Source organism: Corythoichthys intestinalis, chromosome 12 (assembly GCF_030265065.1).
Source record: "Corythoichthys intestinalis isolate RoL2023-P3 chromosome 12, ASM3026506v1, whole genome shotgun sequence".
In the NCBI taxonomy this organism is placed as follows: domain Eukaryota; kingdom Metazoa; phylum Chordata; class Actinopteri; order Syngnathiformes; family Syngnathidae; genus Corythoichthys; species Corythoichthys intestinalis.
Window position 1 is genome coordinate 42,979,698 of NC_080406.1, and position 15,591 is coordinate 42,995,288.

A 15,591-nucleotide genomic window follows, 5' to 3' on the forward strand; every position below is an offset into this window, starting at 1 on the left:
GAGGCCACTTTTACACGACAGCGATCATACAAGAATACTCAAGTAATGAGCAGTGTTGTTAATAACGGCATAATAATATAACGGCACTACTAGCGGCGTTATTTTCTTCAGTAATGAGTAATCTAATTAATTACATTTCTCATCTTGGCAACGCCTTTACCATTACTGAGGCGGGAAAGGCGTGCGTTACTATGTGTTACGGTGTTGGTTGACTGACGCGAGAAAAGTCTGAAAAAGACGGACTCACGGAGACGAGAGAGCAGAGCAGGAGTGGGGAGCAGGCTAGGGAGTGTGACGCCGTTGCAAACGCGATGCTACAATGCTAGGTGGCTCCAATAATACCTGACTGTAGCCAATAGCCTACAAACTACGTCCACATGATGCTTCGGTAGATATCACATATATACAGAAGTAGATGCAAATGATAGACACGGCGGCATTAGCAACATGTATAATAAAGAACTAGATGCGTTAGTAAACAGCCGCCATCTTAAAGCAATAGACTTCTCAAGAAGGCTCTGCCTTCCTAGCAAACGTCAGTAACTTTTTATCTAGAATGCTCCTAAATCGGCAAAACTTAATGCACTGATACAATGCAATGCAACTAATGCAATAACCAGAGCAATTTTAACAACTTTAACAGTTGCTTCACAACATGAAATGACTTCCGCACATAGCAAAGTTTACTATCTAGTTATCGCACTATCCGCAATACCCCTGTGTCTAGTTAAGTTTAAGGTAAAGAATTGGGCTGGGGCCAATTGTCCCAAAAACCCTTTAAACTTCACATTGTGTGACCTGTTTTGTTTTTTGTGTTTTTTTTTAGAAAAAAAAAAAAAAAACATGAAAATGATCACCAGTTACTTTGCAAAATAACTAATTACTCTTACATTCAGGTAACTTAGTTACTAACGCAATTACTTTTTGGGAGAAGTAATTTGTAACTGTAATTAATTACTTTTTTAAAGTAAGATTAACAACATTGGTAATGGGTAACGTTGTGAGTAGCTGCTTATAATGTCGGATTTTTAAAAAAATAACCGTATATTTTTTTCTATGCACATCTTCATCTATATGAACTCTTATTGTACTCTCCTATAACTTATTACATTATCATACTAGGCCAATAAGATGACACAAGAATCATCAAATTCAGACCAAAACAACACTATGAAACATCACCCGCCCAAAGTGCAACATGGTGAACCGCTTCAGGCTGTAATTAGAGTAGTGAAATGTTGACTATATCGTTGTATAATGTTGAATGCAGTAAAGCCGTGTGCAAGGTTGCTGCTTGAAGACATGTCTTCATACACTCTCGGACTGTCCAATTGCACTGACGTCATCAGTGGGTTCACCCTCTTCACTGACAGATATAATGGAGCTATATTGTCACTGAGTGTTACGGATTACGGAGGTCAGTTGTCACTCAAAGCTCACTGAGACGGACACCGTTGGCATCAAATGTAACGACTCTAGTGCTGCCCAAAGTAGCAGAGTAAGAGTATTGTTTCTTCTCACAAATCCACTCAAGTAAAGAGTGGTAAAACTACTAAGAAGTACAGTTTCTAAAATAGCTACTCAAGTAAATGTAACGGAGTAAATGTAATGTGTCACTACCCACTCTAGCTACACACAGTAAAATAACAAATAAAAATTCGAATCAACCTATTTCATTTGAATTTTCAACTTTTGATGGAAAACAAGATCACTGAATTACTTATATAAATTCAACCAAGCAAGATTCAAACCTAGACTACCTTAATGACAGCACAATGTGTAGACAACTGAGCTAAAGACTAAACTGAGCTGTGATGTTGCCAGTACACTCTTTAGAAGGCATCAGGACTGATTTCTTACTTAGAAATCTTGTTTTGGCTTGAAATGTGATCATTCAAGTAAATACAGTACTACATTTAGCTTAAAAACATGAGGAATACTGAAAAAAAAAAAAAAAAACATTACTGAAGAAAACAAGTATTTGAATTATGTCTATTTATCATTTTAAACATGAATTATAGGAACTTGATAAAATATTAGACCTTTTTGTAGATTGCAAAAAAAATAGCAAGCTCTTACTGTAACACGTCCTCCTCCTGGAGTGTGGTGAGCATTATCCAATGATCCCACTTTGGCTTGGGCTTTGTCTTTGAAATCCAACTTCACACTCTCAATACGTACATTACCACCCCCTAAACATAGGCAAAAACATAATTTACATTTTGTTTGTTTAAGCAAACAAAGAATGCATGGTATTATAATTAGGAAATTTTCCATGAGAAACCAAATCTAATCTCAAACAGGAAAAACACGACCAGAATACAGTACAATAGAACTATGATATAAAACACCAGTAGATGGCGCTCCAACACCTCAAACTGTCAATGAGGTAAAAACCAAGGGGATTTGCTTTAAACTCCATTATTGGCAATCTGTAAAAACAGGTCTACACAATATCCTGCAGATTAAAAACTAGCAAATAATTACAGAATTTCCTTTCACGTCTGATTGATTATAGATCCAAGTAAATAATCATGTGTGGGTGCAAGTATTGCACCTTATTCATTAAATACTTAGCCACATTCAGTGTTATCATCTTCAAAATCACAGATTCAGACAAAGCTAAACCAGATCCATGGGCGTTACCATGGGAGGGTGTCAGGGGTGGGCAGTGCCCACTCACCGACACGCTCTGCCCACCCACAGAAAACTGGATGTAGTACTAACGGCAGTCTGGGCACCGCGAATGGTATCTCATTCATATAGTACTGGTGTGTTCTATGTTGGTTTTGTTCCTAGGGGGCGCTACACACATTTACGCATATTTTGATTTTTTTTTTTTTTTAATACATTTTATCAGGGCTCAAAGCGTCGGCGGGAAAAAGAATGACTGCTAGGGGGCGCTACATAGTGCAACGATTGCACCTGTCTTGACCTGCCTGCCGATTTTGGTGCATTTTGAAGCATTTTAAGGAGGTCAAATTGAGCTCAAAGGGGCTGCGGAACAGAGAATAACTATAAATGGTAAATGGTGTTATACTTATATAGCGCTTTTCCACCTTAATAATAATAAAACCGAGGAACCACAATAGGTTACCTAAAAAAAAAAAAAAAAAAAATCGTCACCTGCATGTCCATACTGTTCAGTTATGGATGTGTTCTAAGTCAAATAAAATCAAATCAACTTTTATTTGTTTAGACCAAATCAAGACAACAGTTATCTCAAAGAGAAAACAAAACCTGTTTTAAGGTCCTACTCGAGCATTGTAGGTTTTTTTTTTTTTTTTGCCCACCCAGGTAAGACTAATGCCCACCCACACCTGGCATCCTGGTAACACCAATGTCAAGAGCTTTTTATATTGTGTGTGATATAATATGTTACCTGGGCGATGATGAATGTTGTCTAGAGAGCCACACTTCGAGGTCACATGACTCAGATCAATCTTCTTGTTTTGTATATGTACCTGTAAAAAAAAAAAAGAGAGAAATCAGAGCAGTCAGGTCAGAGGACTGACTAAAGTGATCAAGTAGTTATAATACAAAAAGATGGACATAGTCTATGTGTTTGCTCTCCTGGCTACCATTCTCTTTTAAATTAATTAATGAAATTAAAGAAATGTCTTGTGTTGTGTATAGTGGTATCTCCAAGATGGAAAGAGGTGTCACATGTCACAAGTGTTCTTAACCCACTCTGTACTTGAATTAGCTTTAAGTACTCTACATTTTATGAGGCCAAAGCTTTAGCAGCTGTTACTGTGGCAACCCACTGCTGTGAAGCTGAAGTGAAGCTTGGCAAAATAACAGGACTGTTTAACGGGAATTCAGCAAAGATCATTATGAAGCATTGATAAGCAGAGAGCAGATATAAGAGTGACAGCCAAAACACAGCACAAGCACGCCAAGGAGACAAACACCAAAATGATGACATTTCGTGACACAAGACTCACATTGCCACCTCCTGCTGAGTAGCCCCTCCTGTCCAACGACCCACACCTAGACTGAACATGGCTATAGTTCAGCTTAACACTGGGGATGAGAACCTGCAGGATGGAGGTGAGGAATGAGCTGGGAATGGGTTTTAGTGGGCTTTCTTGAATCCACATTCTTCAAAATGCCTCATGAATATACGTCTCTGGATTCAGTCAATTACAGTAAATTATATATTTTTTTGACCTCTCAAGATATCATATCACACTGCAACATGATAAGCCTTGTTAAAGCACTGTGCATGTACTGTAGCCACCCTTACAAGACAGCCATAGCCAGACACTATTCATTTAACTTGCAGTGATGATAAAATGTTAGTACGCTGCAGTGCTTAATGGCTCTTGAAGCTGCAAAAGAGAAGAAGCAGGAGTGAAATGCAGACACAGAAATCTGGTGCAGCTTGAAACAACGAATACATTTCAGCCAGCACAGGAAAAGCAATGGAGCCACACTGATAGAAAATGGATACTGTATATTGAAATAAAACGAGGGTGCCAAAGAGTAGAAGGGGAATATTCAAAGTCATTTCTGATGCGATTTAGTGAGTAGGGACAATAAAATAAGAGTTGACTCCATGACAAGATAAAACAAAATCTAACATGTGTAACACCCCAAAACTTAATGAAAGGCCGCAGTATTCCATGCCCTTTTACTACAGTGGGAGATCATCATACAGACATCTGAATACAGCAGGCATTCTTTCCATATACCTGTAGAAACCTCTTCTTAAAGGGATCCACCGATAGAAAGACTTGTAGTTCTTAGATAAACGTTATTATGAGTTAAAATAATTTGATATTGAAACCCCTCTTGATGTTTTCGTTTTTATACATTTTATAAAATTAGTTTAACTAGTAGGTCGCCATTGTTGTTGACATCGCAGGGCAGTGACGTCACTGGGTTACGCTTCCGGGCTTCCAGAGTAGGACTCTAGCGACATAAACATGTCATCCATTCAACCCTTTGAATTAGAACCGGAGAGGAACATTAATGAGCATGATAGCACTGTCGACATTTCACAAAACGAGCAGCAAAAGCAAAATGAACAGGAAAGACGGGATGAGACGAGAGTAGGACATAACCGGTGTTCTGCCAAAATGCGCTACACCGGCGAAACGTCCAACAACGGGCGAATTTGACACCTAAAATACCACCGTGCGCTTTCAGCTTGTTTTGTCTAGATGCATACTGACCGAACATACTAAAGATGCCGTAAAAAAATACTTAAACGTCGTAATATCAAATAAAGGTGGTTTAAATTTACTACTTGACTAATGTGTTTAACAAATCAACAATTTGCTTTGAAGCTACCACAAGAAAACACAATGGTTAAAAGTATGAGAGGGAAACACATGCAAAAAGTATTTTGAGGCAATGAAAAGGTAGCGAAAGACTCAGTAAAAACAAATATATTAAGTACTTGCTGCTTTTAACCGATGAGTTCATGTGTTGGATGTCTCGCCGAGCAGAAGGAATTGCAGTAACCCGGTAGTATTCGTCGAGTGACAGTGGCAATCTACGCCATCACCCTGAGCATCCATTGCAGGTATAAAAACATGGCGCCCGCCGTAGGTCAAAACATGTACTAAATATTATAGATTTTAATCAATGGAAATATTTTATGTGTTTTTAATAACATATTTCAGTAAAAGAGAACAATTGTGGCTTATTAGAGCCTCCAAGTCTTAAGTCCGAGGTTACTTTAAACACCAGTTTATTTGCATGTTTGTGACAGTGCCCCATGTGCAATACAGTAGCTACATTCAGAAACGGTGAGAACAGTTGTTGCACTTATGTGTGTTATGTTGCATTAACCCGTTGGCTTTCATTGACATTGCTAGATGTCCAATTCATTTGACGTGGAAGAAGGGAAAGAAAAATGAATATTCATTCATGTGCTGCAAGCTCTCCCAGTTAAAATGGATTGGACGTTCACTAATGACAAACTCATTTATATTGTCGGCAGAAGGATGAAAAGAGACAAATTAATTCACATATAGCATCATCAGTGGTACTTAAATAGTTAAAATGTCCCATGCTAACAAAACGGTAACAGTAAGAAAATAACACTACAGTGATCCCTCGTTTTTCGCAGTTAATGGGGACCAGATCCTGTCGCGATACGTGAACAACTGTGAAGTAGCGCACCCCCCACCAAAAACATATACATACATATATGTATATATACATATATATATATATATATATTTTTTTTTTTTTTTAATTTATCTATTTTTGGTGTGTGTGTGTGTGTGTGTGTGTGTGCGCGTGCGTGCGTGTGTGTGTGTGTGTGTGTTCAATGTATTTATTCAGATTTAGCATTGGAAAGAAATAAAATAAATAAATATAAGACATGTTTTTCACTCTTTTTCATATGTATATATTATATATATATTATATATATATGTATTATATATATATATACTATGTATATAGTATCTAATATGTATATATTAGTATATAGTATGTATAGTATATAGTATATAGTATGTAATAATTATGATAAGTCTTAAACATGTTACTGTCCCACCGAATTATTTTTAAACAAGAATAAAGTTCTGTACTGTAGTAGAAAAATGCTTGGCTTTATCAAATGCTTCCGTTACCTCCCTTGGCTGTGACTCTTGGAGTGACATGTGGAAATTACAAACTGCTCAAGATCACTTTTAACAGGTGGCGTTTATTGCCGCAAACACAACACGTCCGGCAGCCTCGAACGTTGCCACACACACACATTCATTTCAGCGCGCGTTTCTTTATACTCCCGCCCGCGCAATGCCCACACAGAGCCTGTCTGCTCCAAGGCAGCACTTAATTGCTGTGGCAACATACAATGAGTTGCCACAGCAACTGCTTAACAAGTCAAACAATGATTGACACATGCAGCGCTTTGAAGCCCAGGACTCTGGCAAGATCAAACATGAACATCTGTCAACATTGTTAACTTTAACAAGCAACTCCAGTGCACGTGCACTGCCTGCCTGGAGAGGGAGCGAGAGCGTCGGCTCAGGACAGCTCATCTGTATTTTTTTTTAATTGAAAAAACATCCGCGACGGACTGAGAGCACGAAGTTTGAAGCGCGAAGTAGCGAGGGATCACTGTATAGTGTAGTGTAGGGCAAAATGATAAAACATTAGGGTTACACACCACTTATAACTAGTCAGGAGTTTTGCACATTGGAAAATCTATGTCTAGACTTCAGAGGGTGACTCATCTGCTTCAAGGAAGGATCACAAGGGAGTGAGAGGATTAAACAATGAACGCTACATACGTTGCCTCCACTGGGAGGTTGCTTCAGATTATCCTTGGAGCAGCATTTTGATTGTATGTACCTGAAGTCCAGCTTCTGGTTTAAAATTTGATTCTACAAATAAACAAAAAGGATGAAATGGGAATGAAAATGCTTATTACTACAAAGAGGGAATTAATGATGATAACATACATTATATTGTATATGGACAGCACTGCCTAGTAAAGTACAAATTAATTTTGAAAGAAACTATCTTATGGTAATATAACCAACATATCATTCTGTCTAAATGCCTCTACAGTATCTGAATAAATGCTTCAATTTGTCTTTTTATATTTTTTTGTACTCTTATTTTTTGTTTAACAGTAAATCAAGCTTGGGGATCGTGGCTCCAATCCCAGCTCCAGCCTTTCTTTTGGTGAGTTTGCATGTTTTCCCAGTGCTTATATGGATGTACTCCGGCTTCCTCCCACATCCCAAAAACATGCATGTAAGGCTGATTGAACACTCTTAATTGTCCCCTGCGATTGGCTGGCAACCAGTTTGGGGTGTACCCCACCTCCTGCCCGGAGTTAGCTGGAATAGGCTCCATCACCCCAGAAGATGAATGAGTAAATCAATCAAAGAATAGGCTCCTTTTACGCCTGGATCACTGTAATTATGTATTTTTCTTCCGCATAAACATGACTCCATGCGAGACTTTGAGCTTTCCTCATTTAAAACGTATAAGAGGACCCACTTTAATTGGCAGCAACTTCAATTGGGTGGCTATATCCAGTGGGGCAAATAAGTATTTAGTCAACCACCAATTGTGCAAGTTCTCCTACTTGAAAAGATTAGAGAGGCCTGTAATTGTGAACATGGGTAAACCTCAACCATGAGAGACAGAATGTGGGAAAAAAAAAAAAAAAGAAAATCACATTGTTTAGTTTTTAAAGAATTTATTTCCAAATTAGAGTGGAAAATAAGTATTTTGTCACCAACAAACAAGCAAGAATTCTGGCTGTCAAAGAGGTCTAACTTCTTCTAACGAGGCTCCACTCGTTACTTGTATTAATGGCACCTGTTTTAACTCATTATCGGTATAAAAGGCACCTGTCCACAAACTCAGTCAGTCACACTCCAAACTCCACTATGGCCAAGACCAAAGAGCTGTTGAAGGACACCAGAGACAAAATTGTAGACCTGCACCAGGATGGGAACACTGAATGTGCGATAGGTAAAATGCTTGGTGTAAAGAAATCAACTGTGGGAGCAATTATTGGAAAATCGAAGACATAAAAGACCACTGATAATCTCCCTCGATCTGGGGTTCCATGCAAGATCTCACCCAGTGGCGTCAAAATGATAACAAGAACGGTGAGCAAAAATCCCAGAACCACACGGGGGGATCTAGTGAATGACCTACAGAGAGCTGGGACCACAGTAACAAAGGCTACTATCAGTAACACGATGCGCCGCCAGGGACTCAAATCCTGCACTGCCAGACATGTCCCCCTGCTGAAGCCAGTACACGTCCAGGCCCGTCTGCGTTTCGCTAGAGGGCATTTGGATGATCCAGAAGAGGACTGCGAGAATGTGTTATGGTCAGATGAAACCAAAATAGAACTTTTTGGTAGAAAACAGGTTTTCGTATTTGGAGGAGAAAGAATACTGAATTGCATCCGTAGAACATCATACCCACTGTGAAGCATGGGGGTGGAAACAACATGCTTTGGGGCTGTTTTTCTGCAAAGGGACCAAGACCACTGATCTGCGTAAAGAAAAGAATGAATGGGGCCGTGTATCGAGAGATTTTGAGTGAAAATCTCCTTCCATCAGCAAGGGCATTAAGGATGAGACGTGGCTGGGTCTTTCAGCATGACAATGATCCCAAACACACAGCCAGGGCAACAAAGGAGTGGCTTCGTAAGAAGTGTTTCAAGGTCCTGGAGAGGCCTAGCCAGTCTCCAGATCTCAACCCCATAGAAAGGAGGGAGTTGAAAGTCCGTGTTGCCCAACGACAGCCCCAAAACATCACTGCTCTAGAGGAGATCTACATGGAGGAATGGGCCAAAATACCAGCAACAGTGTGTGAAAAGCTTGTGAAGAATTACAGAAAACGTTTGGCCTCCGTTATCGCCAACAAAGGGTACACAACAAAGTATTGAGATGAACTTTTGGTACTGACCAAATAGTTATTTTCCACCATGATTTGCAAATAAATTCTTTAAAAATCATACAATGTGATTTTCTGTTTGTTTTTTTCCATATTCTGTCTCTCATGGTTGAGGTTTACCCATGTTGACAATTACAGGCCTCTCTAATATTTTTAAGTAGGAGAACTTGCACAATTAGTGGTTGACTAAATACTTATTTGCGCCACTGTACCCTTAGTAGTGCTCATGAAATGACCAAAACCTGATCTATCCCACTAAAAGAAAATACTGCGCTTTTAGTCCACTCTTTTAAAACACTGGCTCTGCCTCATTTATTCCTTCAACAGATCCACTTTGGGTATAATCGCAGCCTATTTTATGATGATGCGCATCAAGAAGAGTATGTCTATATGTTATATATGTTTTATATTCAACATTGAGTACTAGTTAAATATTGACCAGCTCTTTGGAGAAGTATGCAGTTTTTTGACAAGATACTGAAAATATGGAAGCATTTGGAAGGCCATTAAAATCCATCTGTACAGTGGGTAAAAGTATTAGTTTACTTTGTTAGAAGTGGTGCACTTTTATCTCACTGGACCAAATGAGACGCGAATATTTACTTTACTCAACAATTTTTTACAAGTTTGTTGCCATGGCTTTTTCCCTATGTAAGATCTGCATCATATTGGCTCGTCTTTTCTTTGTACTACCTCGGGACACATCGCAGCCTTTTGAATTGTTGTGCATATTTTTAACTCAACATTTAGTGACTGCCAAGGAAAATATAACCGCTAATTAAAAGCCTCCATGAGCTGCCTTTAATTGCTGTGGTCTATCACTACACATTTTATCTTTAGGCAGTGACCTGATTTTATGGATTGAAGCAGGTTTTAGCAAGTCTAATTACAATATCTAGTCACTGAAAATGTCTTTAGTTGTCCCTACACAAGCTTGTGAGATCCAGTTTTACACCATTGCAAGCCACACATTAAAACCAACTTTGTATTCTGCTCTTGTATTGTCTCTCATTAGGCCAGCCTCATTGAAATGCAAATTTTGTCACTTAAAATCTCACGTTATAAGTCAAGTTATTTACATATTCATTGAGATGAAATAGCTTTAATCGTACGAGTAGAATTTGCATACTATTAAATAATGATAAATGGTGTAGTGGTGTACCAGCAGGCCTTGGGTCCAGGTCATACTGTGAGCCGCTGACAGACACAAAGTAAAGGAGATGACGCGAAGCACTGAGTTCCAGATCCAGGACGAGGCCTTGTGATTGACCTCAGCTGCCATTATTTGCTCTTTGTGGGTCTATGGTGACAATGACAGGTGGCAGGTCAGTGGCCAGGTGAGGCCTTCTGGAGGATGTGCGGCTAGCTCTCTAAGGACCAACCAGGAGTTACTAAAGGTCAAAGGGGGGTGATGACTACACTCTAAAAGTGAAATACAACGCCTTTATTATGCTCATCGTGGAGGGAACAATATTCTGTTATACAGTGAAAATACACAGAATTAAATTTTTCTGATGTAGTAGAGAATAAAAGCCAATATTTCCAGGAAGTGGCCGCCCAACGTGGGGCCAGACATTTTATCAATGCCGGTCAATGTTCCATCTAATTTTCCCTGTGTCTGAGCAGACACACAAGCTATCTGAGCACACTCCGGACCACGGTGAGCAACATCAGATTTGTACACAGAGGCCACACACCAGTACCACGCCTATTCATAACTTTGGATCATAGCAAGTTACATGGCTTATTATAAGAACGAAATTACAGCAACAATGTTCAATAGTTTACTTTTAGTACAGTATAATTGATTCGGCCCACTTAAAATGAAAAAGACCAAGATCTAGTTGTTCATGGGATGTGTACCATAGACTTCATAATTGTACATTATGAAGTCTATGTGTGTACTGTTCTATGTGAGAGTCCTGCTTTAACCATGGGAGAGTCCTGCTTTGGCCTAGGTAAGGTCCAATTGTGGCATGCATGAGTTAATAAATAAAACATAATGAACAACCACAATGTATCACACTATGTGACTCCCTCATTAAAACTGTTCAGACAATAAGGACACTCAAGATTCCTATTCTCTGTGTCTGAGCAGCTACACTGCAAAAACACACCTCCTTAAAACTAGTTCATTTCCCTCGTTTTCAGTGTAAATCTACAGGAAATAAGTGAAATTATCTGCCAGTTCTTCAAGTTAATTTTTCCTCAGATTTCTTGAAATAAGAAAAATAGCTAGCGAGCTTAAAAGATATTTTAAGCAATAAATTAGTATATTTAATCTTTAAAAAGCTTTGAAAGGTCGGAAACGTTCTTAATTCAAGAATAGATATTGTTCAAAACATTATTTTAAAGCATTTTTTTCGACACCTGTCACTTATTGAGTTACGTTGCAAAAAGGTACAGAAAACAATTTTGTTGGTCTAATGAACAAGATTAGTTCAAAAATTAGATATTAATTAATACTGTCGCGCTTGCAAAGATTGGCAGCAGAATGTTGCTTTAGTAAATCAACAGAGGAGTCAAACTCACTTTTCTCCACCAATGGAAGCGTTGCATTGCCGTATCGAAAGCACCAATGGGAGCGTTTTTACATACAGTATGTGATGTAGTATTCATTTATATTGTATATTTTATGTTGTATAACTTTAGTTCCTATGTGAATATTATTTCCTACTTTTTTTGTTGTGGTAGGAGGGTTTTGTATTGAACACGGGGCCGTGTTGGTTATTATTATAGCAGAGAAGACAACTGTAAAACAACAAAGACAAGTCAACTGTGCCCCGATCTACCACTCAAGAGATCTGATGGACTCAAAAAGTGGGTTACGATTGCATATTAGTTTGAAAATCGACCGGATCTACCGTATTTTTACACGAGTGACTTCCAGTCTCCCCGGTCTGCTAGCTAGTAGTATTGATGCAGCAGGGCCGTGTCTCGCATCAAATAAGAAACTCTGCCGTTCTTTTCGCCTGCATCGCGTTGAGCCGCTTCTGGGACACGTCTAACACGCGGCCGCACGGCAACTGGTGTGCATTGGCTGACTGACTTTAACGGCCGCGTTTCATTGTGTTCTCGCGGCGGCCACGTTGTCGCGCCACTGACGTTTCTTACTGTCCTACCGTGTTAGTCCTCATTATAGTAGAGAAGACGGAGTAAATATAATCTACACAAAGAAACTGTAACCCGATCGACTCACAGCCTTGAAAAGTAAGGGTTACATTACATCAGAAACTCGTTCGGTATGCCTCCGTTCCGAACCGAGCACCAAGTACCGAAACGGTTCAATACGAATACATGTACCGTTACACCCTTACTTTCTGTTGAATTTTAATTTTTTGCGCTTCATAGATTTTCTTGTGCGCTGAGTGTGTGCAAGCAGTGCGCAATTGCGCACGCGCGCAGCTTAAAGGGAACATTGATGACGGCACTATTTTAGCTAATCAAATGTGATTATCCCTTTCCCGTTATGTCATTAACAACCATCATCACTTGCACTTTTGCTCGAGTCTAGTACTGTGTATGTGCATGGGTATAACTGACTTCACAAAATGGCTACACCCATAAGCTGTGTCATATTTTGTGCTCAAACATTGTTTTCTTCATTATCAGATTCAGATGTCCTACAAATTTGCAATTTGCACACTCGAATAATAAATTTAACATCAGCAGTGAAGTACATCAATGCCAAAGTTTTTTTACAGTGGCCCATAATTCAGCGGTATCCACTGACAGCCACAGAAGTCCAATCCATATGAAGTGGGAGGGCTGGCAACAAATGAACAAATGTTTATTTGCTGCCAGTACCTCAGTTCAAATGGACTGGATGTCTACTAACTCGTTTGAAATCACAGCAGAAGGATGAGAACAGTCAGATGATTGGATGTCTATCATCATCAATGGCAATGAACTTTAAACCGTTTTCAGAAACTACTCACTTCTTGCAAACTACTGCCACCTACTGTTTAAATATGTTAAGAAATTTGTATAAAAAAAGGATCCATCTATTTTTTTAAGATGGCAAAATCAGAAAGATCACTCTATTTAGATCTTATTGGCTGCAATTGACAGTGATAGACATCCAATCCATTTTAATGCCAACCTCTCCCAGTAAAAATTGGACGTCTATCACTGTAAATAGCAACCAATGAGTTAATTTCAAATGGTAAGGGAAAAAACAGGTGAAAGTCTCCCAGGGTCATTCTAAAAAGTTTTTAAAACGCATTTGACATGGCAGCATCTGAAGGATGAACTGTAGCAATTTGAGGCTGGCTGCACAAAGCAGCACATGGAAAGTCAACAAGACAAGCCAGTGCTCTCAATCAGGTCATCCTGAGAAATGTTGTCTAAGCTGATGACTTTGAGTAAAGTGTTCATTGAACCCTTTTTGATGCAGAACTGACTTCGTCCTTCAGACACCCATTGCTATAGTATAATTGTCAAACATGTGCAAATGCTAAAGTTCACGCCTCTGTTTGATTCAGGAGACAAGTTTTTGGAACCAAAATAATGTTGAGGACTGCATAAACATGATTACCTTTAGTGTAAGTTAAAAAATGTAAAATGCAAGTGTAAAAAATTCTACATATTATGATATACCTGTAAAAAGCTCTTGTGAGTGGACAACTCATCATTATGGGCAGAAATGAAATTCTTCAAACTGAATTATCCTTTCTTAATAGTCAAAGTTTGGTCCAGTTTACGTGAACTAAATAATAAATACATTTTTGGGGGATTGAGGTGGTCTTTGCGTACACAGACATCACGTTTTGCGCCATGTTGGCACTAAGATTTACATTTGCTCTACAAGTGTGGTTTACATGACATAAATGTGATGACTAGATGTGTTGATGCTAGGTCTCCCTTATAATTACATCTGCAAGTAGGTGAAACTTAGGGAAAGCGGAGGTGACTTATTTAATTCTGTATTCTGTGTTTGTTTGTCTGTATATTTGTGTTTAAAATAACTGAAGAATGAAAAAGGGATAGTATCAAACTTGCAGGATATGTTTGTGATGTGGATCGGGGATGATTTAACTTTGAGGTAATGAGGTCAAATGTCAGACAGGATTGAAAATGAGTCAGAGGTCTGCTCTGAGTGCTCTGCTGGTTACAACGGTATGAAAAAGTATCTGAACCTTTTCGAATTCCTCACATTTCTGCATAAAATCACCATCAAATGTGATCTGATCCTTGTCAAAATCACACAGATGAAAAAACATTGTCTGCTTTAACTAAAAACACCCAAACATTTATAAGTTTTCATATTTTAATGAAGATAGCATGCAAACAATGACAGAAGGGAAGGGGGAAAAAATAAGTAAGTGAACCCTCAGCCTAAGAAGACTTAAAGAGCAATTAAATCCAATTTTTACCAAACAATTTAAATCCGGTGTGTGCCCAATCACTGATGAGTGTTTTAAAGCTGCCCTGCCCACAATAAAACACACACCTGGTAAAAAATTGTCTTGATTAGAAGCATTGTCTGATGTGCATCATGGCTCAGTCAGAAGAGCTGTCTAAAGACCTGTGATCAAGGATTGTTGATTTGTATGAAGCGGGGAAAGGATACAAAACCATCTCTAGTCTGGATGTCCATCAACCGACAGTCAGAGAAGTTGTCTACAAATGGAGAGAGTTTGGCACTGTTGCTTCTCTCCCAAGGAGTGCCCGTCCACCCAAGATGATGCCAAGAGTTCAGCGTAGAATACTCAGAGAGGTAAAAAAGAACCCGAGAGTGTCTGCTAAAGACTTACAGAAATCACTGGCACAGTCCAATATCTATGTGCAAACATCAACTATATGTAAAACTATCGCCAAGAATGGTGTTCATGGGAGGACTCCACGGAGGAAGCCCCTGCTGTCTAAAAAAAAAAAACATTGTTACTCATTTAATGTTCGCTAAAAGGCACTTGGACAATCCACAGAAGTTTTGGCAAAATATTTTGTGGACTGATGAAACCAAAGTTGAATTGTTTGGGAGTAACGCACAACGTCATGTGTGAAGGAAAAATGGAACAGCTCACCAACATCAACACTTCATCCAGACCGTGTAGCATGGTGGAGGGAGCATCATGATTAGAGGCTGTTTTGCTACCTCGGGGCCTGAACAACTTGCAATCATTAATGGAAGAATGAATTCAAAAGTTTATCAGGATGTTTTGCAGGAGAACCTTAGGCCGTCTGTCAGACAGT

At 39.0% G+C, this 15,591-nt stretch overlaps 1 protein-coding gene across 6 annotated transcripts in view; it reads right to left on the bottom strand.

The window, feature by feature from the left end:
- The window catches only part of LOC130926753 (microtubule-associated protein 2-like), a 120,464-nt gene that overhangs the window by 1,887 nt on the left and 102,986 nt on the right, over positions 1-15,591 (bottom strand). For 5 of the 6 annotated variants that reach the window (XM_057851913.1, XM_057851910.1, XM_057851907.1 and 2 more), the window contains 5 exons: positions 10,559-10,696; positions 7,260-7,352; positions 3,948-4,040; positions 3,383-3,464; positions 2,080-2,192 (listed from right to left, as the gene is read on the bottom strand). In XM_057851913.1, the coding sequence (XP_057707896.1) occupies positions 2,080-2,192; positions 3,383-3,464; positions 3,948-4,040; positions 7,260-7,352; positions 10,559-10,696 (519 nt within the window). The remainder of the gene's footprint in view (positions 1-2,079; positions 2,193-3,382; positions 3,465-3,947; positions 4,041-7,259; positions 7,353-10,558; positions 10,697-15,591) is intronic. The other variant, XM_057851912.1, reaches the window with a different exon arrangement.